The following is a 13,340-nucleotide window of genomic DNA, read 5'->3' on the forward strand; positions in this document are numbered from 1 at the left end:
TCTGTGTCAGGCAGATCACCAAGATTAAGGGGTTGTTTAGGGAAGACCTATGAAATGGAGGGACCATGTGTCATACTTAGTGTATACTATGAAATTCCAGTGCTTATCAGTTATGAAAATACGTTTCAAAGCTGATTGGGATTTTATCTCACACTTCAGATAGCAACACGTTTTTGTTTGTACAACTCTGCCAGATTCTGCCTTAGAATACAGTTATCTGCGAATCATTCTTAGCTCTTCTTTTATACTTTGAGAGTGTTTTCTTCATTTTCTTATTGCCCATCGTACTTGCCCATAGATGTTTTTTACATTGAATAGCATCTTGCCAATAGCTGTATGTTCAGCCATCTCTCTCTTCCTCTACAAAGACAGAAAATTGGGCTAGACCTCACCAAGGGCTTATCTTAATGGATTAGATATATTTACAAGAAGTACTGTATACAGTAATATATATATTTTCCTCAGAAGTTTTGAAAGCGTGGAGACCTATACCTTCCTCTAGGCATGTAACTAGCCAACTTTTTTTGCTCCTAGGTGAAAGCAGTATGAGCAGGCATTCATTTCCATTATAATTAATGCCTTTCAAAAGGAGTTTTTCTCCTAACGGAAAAGTTAAGTTCAAGTATCAAGCCGATAGTATCAATACTCAGCATTCACAGTAATATACCCCGGATGACGATAAACTAGGTCATTGCACTGATGCCCATATGCAGAGGGCTGAAGCTCTCTGCCTGGCAGTCACCACAGTTCTAGCTACCTGCTCTTTCTCCAGTGTTTCAGAGGCTGTACAAAAGAGCATGGACTGCTCTCATACCTGCATTGAATCTTGGGGGTGATTTTGGCCTGAGTTTTTAAAATAAAATGCTGTATTTTGAAGCTGAGTCACAGGAGATGGGGTGTACTAGGCATGTCCGTCCGCTTAGCTCCCTAACTGGCCTTTCTCCCTCCTCCTTTGGTTATTGCAATCGAGCAGCCAGAATGATTCTCTTAAAACAGAACTCAGATGGTGTTTAAAACCTTCCAACAGCTTCCCTTTTCACCCAGAGTAAAACCAGTCTCCGTGCTGTGGCCTGCACCTGCCCCAGAGGTGGCCCTGGGCTCTGTCCGCCGTCGTCTTGGTTGTTCGCCTCTGGCCAGCTCCCCTCCCGCACGCGGGCCTGCCTGCTGGTCCTGGAGCACACCTGACCAGGGCCTTTGCTCTTCCTGAATGTTCACTCCCTCATCCTCCTGTCTTACTCAGATACCGCACTCCCCTTCCCCCCACACCACGAGGCTTTCCCTAACCATCTGTTTAAGATTGTGATTTCCTACTTCCGTGCTCCATGTCCTACCCTCTGCGTCATTGTTCTCCATCGCCATCCCTCGCACTACAAACGTCATCACCATCTCCCATACTATCTTACTAGTTTACTATGTTTATTATCTGCTTCCTTCTCTAGAATACAGGTCTCTAGAGGACAGCAGGGATATTTGTTTGTTTAGAGTAGTACCTAGCGTGTATTAGGAACTCGAAAAGTAATTTGTTGAATGAATCAGTGGAACCTTGGGGGGAGCCCTGATTTCATGGGCCATAGGGAAGACATCGGCAGTGTCATAACTTCACCTAAATAATAGAGTATGTCACGGACACGAATATTAATGCTTTGCTTCCTGTTGCCTTCTAAGGGGCACTAAAGCTTATCCAGCCAGCTACCAGCTGTGGCCTCGTTGTGCTCTACAGGAAAAGGGGTAGAGCTGTAGACGAGAGGCCCAGAGGAAGGGTAGATTGATTTACATATGAAAGACAAAAAAGTTATTTCTGGAGAAGACAATAGTATGAAGACAGACATGGAGAGAAGGGCAAGGCAGCACCTGAAGGAATTAAGGATTTGGGGGAGAAGTATCCAAAGAAAATTGTAAGGAAGACTTGCTTTATGTTGCATGATATAATTTTTCTTTCAAATTCAGTCTCGAAGATACTTTTCAAGGCTTTTACAATCAGATTTGCAAATACACAGAGACCTAGATATTTAATGTTGCACAAAGAAAAGAAATGTCCATGATATACATAATTTTAGTGCATTTAATAATCCTAAGATTTGCTTCAAATGAATAATCTAAAAAAGGCATGAATTAAACCCATATTTATGTTGCCATGGTTAAATCTCAAAAATATAATATTGAGTGAAAAAAAAGAGTAAGTTACAGAATATCTATAATATATAGTGTGTGCTAAAGTGCAATTTATCCAAAAAGTCAAAAACATGACTGTCATACAAATATAAAATAAACATGTGTGAGAGATTTTATTTAACTTATTAATGAGGACAACAGTAAGAGATTTTGAAAACCATATACATAAAATATATATATTAAAATATATATAAATGTATATATTATATACATATAATCAGAAATGATGAAATAAAATTTGCTAATAGATACAAAACCAGTTAATATCTCGTAGGACAATGATATTAAATGTTTGGGGTCATCTCTTTGTGGGTGGTTATTAACTGTATTTGCACAAGACAAAATTCATTTACATTATTATGGACAAGAATCACTTGTATCACTACTAGTTTTCTCCAACTTAACTGCAACTCCTACAGCATTTAAAGTAGCCTAGTCACTAGAAAGACAGTGAAAGGTGTACACCCTTATAGAACCAGATAATCCCCGGGAGGTTCACTGCACAAAGCCTTCCCAGCCACTGAAAGGACATACATATACTAAAGATTGGGAATAAACATCAGAAAATGATACCATTGTTCATTTCAGGTGGTGAGAATTGTTTGAATATTTTTCTATATTTTTAAAATTTCATAAACCAAACAAAAATAATTAATGACTCCTCTAATCTGGTCTAACCCCTTCATTGTAAAGATAAGGAAACAGAAGCCTGCCTGTTTTATAACATGTTTTCAGCAATACCACATTAGCTAGACAATTTCTGCCTCCTGTTCATGCCCGGTTTCTTCCACTTCTGTCTTCCTCTTTGTTCAAGGAGTATTCAGTGTTCAGATTCTATTAAGGTATCAGGAAATAGCAGATGTTCACATTCGGTAAATCTATGGTCTATAATTGGCCTCCTGTGCAAATTTATCAAATTTTTCATCAAGATGAATTAATAAATTATAGTCTAGCTTTTCAGAACTCCTGGAGCTCTTCTTAGGCAACTCATTGCCCCTCAATTGTGGTCAGTCATATGTCGTACTAAATGTTGACCTTCCAAGTCGGCTGTGACTGTTAGAAATTACTGCCTGTTTGGGTTTCTCTTTCTCAGCTTGTCCTACCACGATCAGACATGATCAGTATTCATGTCCCCAAATGATTGTAATTTAAAATTAAGCTGCATTTCAGCTACTCAGAACAGTTGCAAAAAGCCACAGCCTGGTGGCCCTCACAGCTTTTACAGACCTGGTAGAGGATAATTAACAGGTTCTTCTGCCAGGAGAGATGTGACAGATCCAGGTGTGAGGCTCTTACAGGTCCCACCACGCCCTTCATACGGAGCTCTGAGCATAAGGACAATCTAGGCAGGAATAGAATATGGGTGGTTTGGGCCAAAAATCCATACACCTCCTTCCCCTCCCCTCCCTCAGCTAGTAGCCCACGTTCCTTTGTCCCTCACTCTGATCAGGCCTGACTTGCACGATGAAATGCGTGATCTGTCTCTCTATCCTCCTGACAAATGGAAGGTGCTATTGGCAATCGTTAGGAGATGGGGAAGCTCCTTGTGAAACTGCTTTGGTGAGCAGTTTGGGAACAGTGAACTCAGGGAGCAGAGTGGCACCCTGTGTGATCCCAGGTCACCTGCCTAAGCAAAACACCACGCCAACAAATAAACCACTTCCCGGTGGTGGCTTCCTGTCATGCTAAAGCGTCTCCAACAGAGTGCCCATCCAACTGTGACGTTCTTCTCCCAGAGGGTTCTGTCCCCACCTGCCTCGCCTCCCAGCCCGCAGGGGCCAGACAGTCCTTCTGACTCAGAAGTACTGTCATTGCCTTTCACCCTCCCATTCTTCTCAGATCCCAGGTCCATAGTCAGCAGTGCTTATTGTACTCTGTGTGTGTGTGTGTGTGTGTGTGTGTGTGTGTGTGTGTGTGTTTTCTGTTGGCAGGTGGATCTTTCTAGGCAGGAACCAAAGGAATGAGGTAACAAGGAAAGCTCACTTAGCACCATCAGCCCCTGTTCTAATCCATCGTTTACCTTTGCCTTTGTCTCAAGTTATATGTGGCTATCTTCTTGGGCTAAATTCAGATTTTGCAAGTAGAGAATCTGTGCCATTGTGTCACCTTGTCAACTGAGAGAACAAACTGAGCATGTCATCATAGGCTGTGTCCCATGTGTTTTTTCAACTGGGTGGCATGAAGAGGAGCAGGTTCTTTGTGGGCAGTGGTGGTTCCTGGGTTCAGCTTTCAGAATCAAGCACGGGCAGGGTGGATGGCTTCCATTTCTTCTTAAAGAGTGAAACAGAAAGATTGCATTTTGGGGATGGATAGCTGGAACTTGAATTCATAACTGTTCTTTAGTTTCACTTTTTTTTACGCGGGCCTCTCACTGTTGTGGCCTCTCTCGTTGCGGAGCACAGGCTCCGGACGCGCAGGCTCAGCGGCCATGGCTCATGGGCCCAGCTGATCCGCAGCATGTGGGATCCTCCCCGGACCGGGGCGCAAACCCGTGTCCCCTGCATCGGCAGGCGGACTCTCAACCAGTGCACCACCAGGGAAGCCCTTGACGTTTCTTTTTGAGTTTTTTTTTTTTAAATCACATCAGTACTTTTCCACCCTTTTTTGTTTTTGGTAGGCTTTAAATAACTGATACAGTTGTGAGAATTTTTTGTTTGTGTTTCTCTTTGTTTTAAATACAAATTATTGGCTACTTAGCTTGTTGTGGTAATGTACTAGTCATTCTATATGTTTCTTAGGAAAATTCAATTAAAATGTTTTTTTTGTTTGTTTGGTTTTTTTTTGCGGTACGCTGGCCTCTCACTGCTGCGGCCTCTCCCATTGCGGAGCACAGGCTCCGGAGGCGCAGGCCCAGCGGCCATGGCTCACGGGCCCAGCCGCTCCGCAGCATGTGGGATCCTCCCGGACCGGGGCATGAACCCGTGTCCCCTGCATCGGCAGGCAGACTCCCAACCACTGCACCACCAGGGAAGCCCCAATTAAAATGTTTTTTAAAAATATTTTCTAAATTTTAGCTTTGTCAGCGTATTTCACTGATATTCTTATGTAAGATATTCATTAGGTTACTGTTTCTATTGATATATATTTCTTATTTATTTGATTTACATAAATTTTCATAAATGATTTAGATCAAATACTAAATGTAAAAACTAATACAAATAGCCATTTTTGTATAAGTTAACCTGTATTACAATTAACTTGCTCAAATTAGCAAATAACTTTGCTGAGAGTTCCAGGATATAAATCTGTCATTTATAATTTCTCTTACTAACATCAGCAAGTTGATATATTTAATATTCCTATGTTAAAATTAAAGGAGACATTAATTTGAATTAACACTAAATACATTGTACAATATTTTTTAAAAAAACAATCACACGATCTGACTTAATGGTTATGAATGGTTATGAATTTAATAGGCCAAATTATGGTTCTTGATAGATGAGTTGATAATACCACATTCCACCTTCATAATTATCAAGGGTCTATTCTTATTCAACAACTTCTTTAAGGCTGAGTAAACATGATCTTAATTAAACTCACAGATAATGCTAGGGGGTGTTGATTGCTCCAGTAAGGAAAATAAAATGATGCAGCCTGACCTTAAGAAATTATAAATATGGGAATGTTGACAAATGATAATAAGCAGCAAACATCTAAGAGAGAGGATTGGTTCCCAAGTCAATATTGGAGAAAGAAATTTGGTTTGGTTTTGAAATGTGTTGTTTAAATAGTATTTAGAAATGTTCCTTTCAAATTTTTTTTTTTTTTTTTTTTTTTTTTTTTTTTTTTTGCGGTACGTGGGGCTCTCACTGTTGTGGCCTCTCCTGTTGCGGAGCACAGGCTTCGGACACGCAGGCTCAGTGGCCATGGCCCACGGGCCCAGCCGCTCCACAGCATGTGGGATCTTCCCGGACCGGGGCACAAACCCGTGTCCCCTGCATCGGCAGGCGGACTCCCAACCACTGCACCACCAGGGAAGCCCCCTTTCAAATATTTTATACAAATTCTCAATTATGTCCACTATATGTTATTTAGAAGTTAGGTGAAAATTCCTGTTTCAAGAATGCTGTAACAGGTATATTCTGAATTAAGAAGACATTACAATAAATCTTCAATGGTGGATAAGGGCACCAAGTGTAGGAGGATGGAATCATAGTGCCCTGAACCTTATTATAGGTGAATTCAATGAGGTAACCTGCTGGTTTGTATTATCCTTTTCTAACCACTATACTGATTGTGAAGTACTAGTCTGTACTGAAGAAAAGCAAACGAAAGTAAGATAACATCCACTTCATCATCAACCAGTTTTGCATTTGTGTTATTCTTTGAGGCTTGTGAAAGTTACTTTGGAATCAAATTAGCTATTTTTTAACTTTCTAGTAGCAGAAACAGGAAAAAATAGTTACCCTGTGCTCATATGTAGCGATTTATTTCTACTCACTGGGTACCAGGATAAAAAACAGTAGGTAGTGTGCCTGTGAGAAAAGGCCTTCATTGTTATTTTAATACAAACTGGAATCTGTTTCTGTGATTCCAAAATATTTACCTTAATACTGAATGCAGTATGAAGATGAAAAATGAATGAGTAGTGAAATGCATTTATCTTAGGCATTGGCTGTTCTATTGACAAAAGGCACAACTATGAAATTTGTCTAAATAATTAGATTTTTAATTAGTGCATCACTGTAAGATTAATGTCATTGTTCTTCATTGCATGTAATTTTGTATTAGAAATTTCATGTCAGCAGAGATGCTACCTGTGGTTTGCTGATTTGAATCCTTAGTTTATCACTTGTGTGTATATATCACATATTTGCAGTGAGGAGCCAAAAGAAAGGCATTGGATGATAACTTTGTGGTGAGGAATATTGATGGTGTTATATATGATATGAATACATTATATTTTCTTCAAATATTAGTGAGTGCATATTGACTTGCAAAAATTTTAGAAATAACATGTGTGGATAGATTGTTCAACCTAAGCTATGTCTACTTTGAACATACTTGAACGTTATCATTATTATTGCTTTTAAAACTGGTTTTCCTTTCCTTTGGACAGTTGCCGAACCAGCAACCGGAAAAGCTTGATAGGTAATGGGCAGCCCCCAGCACTGCCTCGGCCTCACTCACCTCTCTCTGCTCATGCAGGTAATGAAATACCTTTTCTTGAGTTCTGTTTTACTTCGTCTTGCTAGTTTTTAAAATACAGGCATTTGGAAATTTAGATGCGTCTCCCCACCTTGTTATCTTGGTTTCCCTGTAGCTTTGTCACTAAGTTGTTCTTTCTCATCAGTCAGCCCAAACCTTAGCCTCTCTTTGAGCTCTTGGATCTGAAAGGGAGAAATCCTTTTTATATGGGGTCCTATCCCAGTTATTTTTTTTTCTCCACATCTGAATTTGTGGATGATGCAAGTCACGCTCCCATGTTAGGATTTCCTTTGGGAAACGTGGCCATGACAGTTCACGTGAAGAGGATTAGTGTCAAGAACTATAAGGGAGGAAAAATATCTTTTCCCTCTCCCCTTCTAACTTCTCCACTGGGGACCCAGTAACCAGAGACAGATTAACAAAGGAAAAGCATACACATTTATTTAACATACGTTTTACGGGACATGGGAGCATTCATGAGGAAATGAAAACCCAAAGGAACGGTTAAATTGGGATTGTTTTTACAGTAGTTTGGTGAAGAGAAGGGAGTTGTGCAAAGACGTATAGGACAAAGGTGAGCTAATTGTAGTAAACTGGGGGAAAGTTAGCAAGGACTGTTTGTTCAGATTCTTCTGTGTCCCTTTTCTTCAGAGATAAGAAGGCTCCTTTCCTCCAGGTGTAGGGAGGGTGGCTCTCACAAGAAGGTTTTATGACCTGCGTACGTGGCAGGTCAGAAAGCCCTTCCTGCACATGCTGTTTCTCAAATCCCTTCACCTTAAAATAGTCAATGTGCCAGTGCGCCATATTTTGGGGTCTCATGTCCTAAAGTGCATCAAAACTATTCAGCATTTTTCTCCCTAAAGTTGAACTTATCTATTGTATATATTAGCTAGCACGAACAATGCTGCTCTGAGCAGTCTAGAACATGTCTCCTCTTGTAATGTGGGCAAGAGTTTATCTAAAGTTTTACCTGACAGTGGTGTATGTATAACTTATCTTTACATCCAGAACCATTGTAGGGACAAAGAAGATTCAAGAGGTGAGACCCTTGGCCTCAAGAACTACTTAGAAGGATGGTAGAACCATATTACAAAAACTGTGCAATGAAGACTGCTTTGTGTGGTTTTTGTTTGTTTGAATTCTATCTAAGATGGTGCAAAGAAGAGAAGGGTTAGTTCCAATCAGGAAAGTTTGGGAGATATTGAAGGAGCCACTTGCTCATGATGTTGAAAGATGAACAAGACTTTGGCAGGGGTGAGAGATGGGGGAATTTCTAGTGTGTGGCTAGAGTGTGGGATGTACATGCTTGATTGTACAAGAATGTAAAGGTGAAAAGAAAGATGAAAGTCAGAAAGTAAAATGAATTTTGACTTTGAGTGCCTTTCACAGATTTTGAGGAGGATCTGTAGGAAGATGTGTTCGAGATATGGAAGATGATGGGGTGAAAGGATGAGTGTTTAAGCCCTACCTCTGTTACACTCTTGCAGAAACTGTCACACGATAGACTTTCAGGTGGTGTTGACTTATAAACTAGGCTATGACTGGCCCCCGGAAAGCAGTCCTTTTGCTTAGGGGGGGCTCTCCAGCTGAGAGTGGAAGTTATCTAAACATGTTTGGGGACAAGCCGGGACAGAGAGAGAGAGAGACGTAGTTGCCCCTTTGGAATAAATTTTATTTTCCTCATAGTAATAAATAAAAGATGGTAAAGTTAAAAAGGCAAAGGACAAATTCATAAAATTATGATGCTGTATGTAGTAAGACCACTAAAGTCCAGAAATGCCACTCTGAGGGAAAACTTTAGAGAAACGCCTACACATATATGCAAGAAGGTGTGCTCTAGACTGCTCATAGTGGCATCATTTGTAATAGCTAAACGTTTGAAGCAGTGTGGCCCAAATGTCTATCAGTTGGAAAGTAGATAAATGAATTGTGGCATAGTTATCTACGGAACACCGTGTGCCTAGAAAACAAATGAACTAGCGTTCAAAGATAGTGTTGGGCAACAAAAGCAAGTTGCAAAAGAATCTTACTTAAACCATACATATAAGGTTAATGTGATGCTACGTGCAATGTTTTGTTTAGGAATACACACACACACACATATAAATATGTATCTGTACATTTATAGTAAGAGTCTGAAGGAAAATATGGTCATTTTAAAGACCCATTTTGTGTTAGTAGTTACGTCTGAGAAGGTGTCAGGGGGTATAATTGTGGAGAGGGGTAAGCAGTTGGCAATGTTATATTTCCAAAGCTGAATGGTGAATACACAACTGTTTATATTATTACCTTTATACTTTGGAGATATTTATTATATCATCGTCATAATAGTGAAAGCTGACCGTAGGGTCAAGCAAGGCCAAATACTTTACTCAGCGGCTGGAATTATATCTTTGTCTTATCTTTTCATTCCTCTGTCAGAGTGCCCAGCAGTATATACAAGGTGCTAAGTATATGATAAATTTTATTTCTTACATATAATTCAGTTGTGATTTAAAAAAGTTAATCCTACTCCTCTTTGTAGTGTTCTGTAGTGATTGCATCATACTTGATGTGCCTGTCGATTAGTCTTTTACTGCCATTATTTTCTTCAGTTCTAATATTGAGATTAAAGAAAGTGTAGTTAAGACTTTAATGATCCTTTTAATTATTATTTGTTTCTCTATGGAGAATTCTTTTTCCCTCAAAACATAATTTTCTATTTAATCGGAGGAATGGGCAAAGAGAAGCCTGTCTTTCAGGTTCCGAGAGCATTTTCCCTTATGTTATGGAGGAACATAACAGGTTGTTATTCACTCATAAGCTGTAGAAAAGTCTGTCGACTTTTTGTGAGAAATGGCATTTATCACAGTCTGGTAGGTTCCTATTTCTATATACAAGAAGAATAAAATGTAAATTAAATAAAGGACCTGTCCTCACATCTTGATAATGTGAAATGCTTTCTCACTCACTGCATCTCTTACCTCTTCCTATTGCTACATTCTCTACTGCGTATGGTACACAGAGGCCAGGGGGACAGTTCCTTGATGTCCCCATGAAAAACAAGAGAAAGAATAAGTGCCGTCTCTCAGTGCTTAGTCACCCAGGAGATACACTTTCTATTTTTCTTAGGTAGGGATTATGTGAGTCAGGACATGCATTACTGACATGAATTTATACCCATTGAATGAATCGGTAGAAATGAGAACATTAATTTATTTGTGTAGATATGTCAGTGGTACCCTGAGGAAGAAGAGATACTGGCATCATGTTCTGGAGCTTATCTCCACGGACAAAATAGTGTTTGTTGACAGCCAGGCATTCCTAAACGAACCATGAACAGGTCAGTCCCATTAGAAAAAAAAAAAGAAAGGTAAAAATCACAGGCTCCTAGTTCTAAGCATGAAATTTAATCCAGAAGCCCCAAAGGAAAGACTATTATCTCTCTCCTAAAATGAAAAATTCTGTGTAATAAACAAAATCAAAAGAAAACAAAGTGTGAAAAATATTTTTATGCCCATAACTGACAAACATCTGATTGCCTTAATATACAAAAAGCTTGTGTAAATTGATATGAAAATGGTGACTGCACCAGGAGAAAAATGGGGAAAGGATGTAAAAGGCATATCATAGAAAAAAATTAAATTGGCCAACAAAAATGTTTGAAATGATGATTCATTGCAATCATAAAAGAAATATGAACCAGAATAATGAGACACTATTGTTCACCTAGCATATTGTCAAAAATTTTGTAAAAGTGATAGAATCCAATGATAGCAAGGTTGTGGAGACACAGTCCCTCTCACATCACGTAAGTGTTGATGTGAATTGGTACAACGCTTTTGGTTAGTTGGCAGTATCAGTTAAAATTTCAACTGCATTTACCCTTTCACCCAGCAAATCCATCTCTAGGAATTTATCTTACTGATATCTCACAGAATAACAGAAAATAATAAATCTAACATTGCTGTAACTAGCAAATGGACACTTAAGTTGTTACCACTTTATTATTTAACATGCCCTCCATTAAGCAGCTGGTTTAGTAGAAAATAATTCAGGTATGTAATCCAAGACTGCATGTTTGTTACAAAGAATGAGGTAGGCTTTTATGTTCTGATTTAGAAAGCTGCCCAAGATAGACTGTTCAGCAACAAAATACATTGTGTAATTTTATATATGTGTGTGTGTGTTTGAGTGCATATAGACATGCATAAATACTTGTATATTCATGCATATTCATAAGGAGTTTTTGGAAAGAGAAAGTGAGCAGTGTTTATCTTTGGAGAATAGGAAAGTAAGGAAATTAGTGTGTAGTGGTTTTATAATAAAATAAGGCTCTAAAAATAAAACCGGTAAAGGAAACAAAATAATACCTGCTTACTATGCAATAAATTACCAAAAATTTAGTGGCTTAAAACAATATCTATTTATTGATCTTACAGGTCTATACAGGTCTAAGTAGGCTTGACTTGTTTGACTTCAGGGGAGCTCTCAAGGTATCTCAAGGCCAAAATCAAAGAAAGGTAGAAAGGATAAGCTCCTATTTCTGTAGGAACCCTCACCTGCTTTTTCTGCTCACGGTATCATAAGGCCAGAGTCAGTGTCAGTTATTGACCTTAAAAAAAAAAAAGAAAAAGAGCTAGGTATTTTACCAGCAAAATGAGTTTATTTGGGAATAGCAGAGAATTACAGCAAACCATAGATAAGTCCAAAAAACAGAAGAGAGGCTTTTGTTTTTACAGAAGAAAAGAGGAAGTTGGGAGGAGAGTCCAGGGTGGTAGTGGCTTCTCAGTGGCTGAGCTGTTGCTGGACTGGGAGAAATTCTTCCTTCCCCCCGCTGGGGTCTGAGTGGTAGTGTGTGAGAGCTCCCCTTTCAGGGCTTCCCCATTCCATGTAAATTGAGGCTTTCTTTATTTTCACAATGGGCTGGACTCTTATCTAGAGACTGGGAAAGAATCTGCTTCCAAGCTTATGCAGGTTGTGGACAGATTCAGATCCCTTCGGCTGTAGGACTGAGATCCACATTTTATCCTGGCTATGAGCCGGAAGCTGCCCTCCTCCATCTTCAAGCCTGCACTGGCACATCCAGTGATCCTCATGCTTCATATCTCTAACTATCCTGCTATCAGTCAAAGAAAATTTTTTATTTTAAGGGGCTTATCTGATTGGGTCAGGGTTACTCAGTCTCTGTATATTAAAGTCAGGTGCTGTGGAACTTTAATTACGTCTGCAAAATCCCTTCATAGTAGTACCTAGATGAGGGTTAGGATAACTAGGAGACGGGAATCGTGAGGAGACCATTTTTAGAATTCTGCCTACCACGATATCACTTCAATGTTGTATTTTGATTCAAATGGTTAAAGTCTGAGCTCTAAGAGTGATACTTACAGAGGATGAGCCACAGACTAGATGTAGTCAAATAACTGAGACCCACTGACTCCAAACTTCTAGAGTCCTAGAATCAAATGTTGTCCCATTGGTCAAAATACCTAACCTTTGGTGTCTTCAAAAATGGTTTTACTGGGAATTTGCAGCTGGCTACTTAGATTCATTTATACGAGGGTTTCTGAAAGGAAAGGTGGAAAAAAGTCTCACTTTCCTATTGGACAACTCTAGGAATTATTAAAGACAGGAAGTATTCTTAAACCACTAAGTATACATAACCTATTAGGTTAGTATCTACTTGGGAAAACTTGTATAAATTACTGTCTATCTATGTATCTATCTATCTAGCTACCTGTCTATCTATCTATCTATCTATCTATCTATCTGTCATATATAGGGACCTCATTTCTGAAGGATTAGTTACCACTGTGTTTGCTGCTCTACTCACCAAGTCTCTCTTCAAAGATACAACTGAGCTAAAGGAGGCCCATCCAGGTGAAAATAAGCAGAGAACTGGAGTGATTGTATGAACAATACAACTCCAAGTGGAAACTTGCAAAACTCAGAAAAGTATTGGGGTAGCACATGGGGTTAGGCAATGACACACCCCGAATCCTACTCTTCAAAACACACTGAGAACATTTCTATGTGCA

The 13,340-nt window shown here is 39.3% G+C and overlaps 1 protein-coding gene across 8 annotated transcripts in view; it reads left to right on the forward strand.

The window, feature by feature from the left end:
* MAST4 (microtubule associated serine/threonine kinase family member 4) overlaps positions 1-13,340 on the forward strand; it is a gene marked incomplete at its 5' end in the record, with an annotated part of 568,435 nt that overhangs the window by 446,448 nt on the left and 108,647 nt on the right. For all 8 annotated transcript variants that reach the window (XM_079916426.1, XM_079916429.1, XM_079916428.1 and 5 more), the window contains one exon: positions 7,235-7,323. In XM_079916426.1, coding sequence (XP_079772552.1) covers positions 7,235-7,323 — 89 coding nt within the window. The remainder of the gene's footprint in view (positions 1-7,234; positions 7,324-13,340) is intronic.

Source organism: Stenella coeruleoalba (genome assembly GCF_951394435.1).
Source record: "Stenella coeruleoalba genome assembly, chromosome: 3".
Taxonomy (NCBI): Eukaryota; Metazoa; Chordata; class Mammalia; order Artiodactyla; family Delphinidae; genus Stenella; species Stenella coeruleoalba.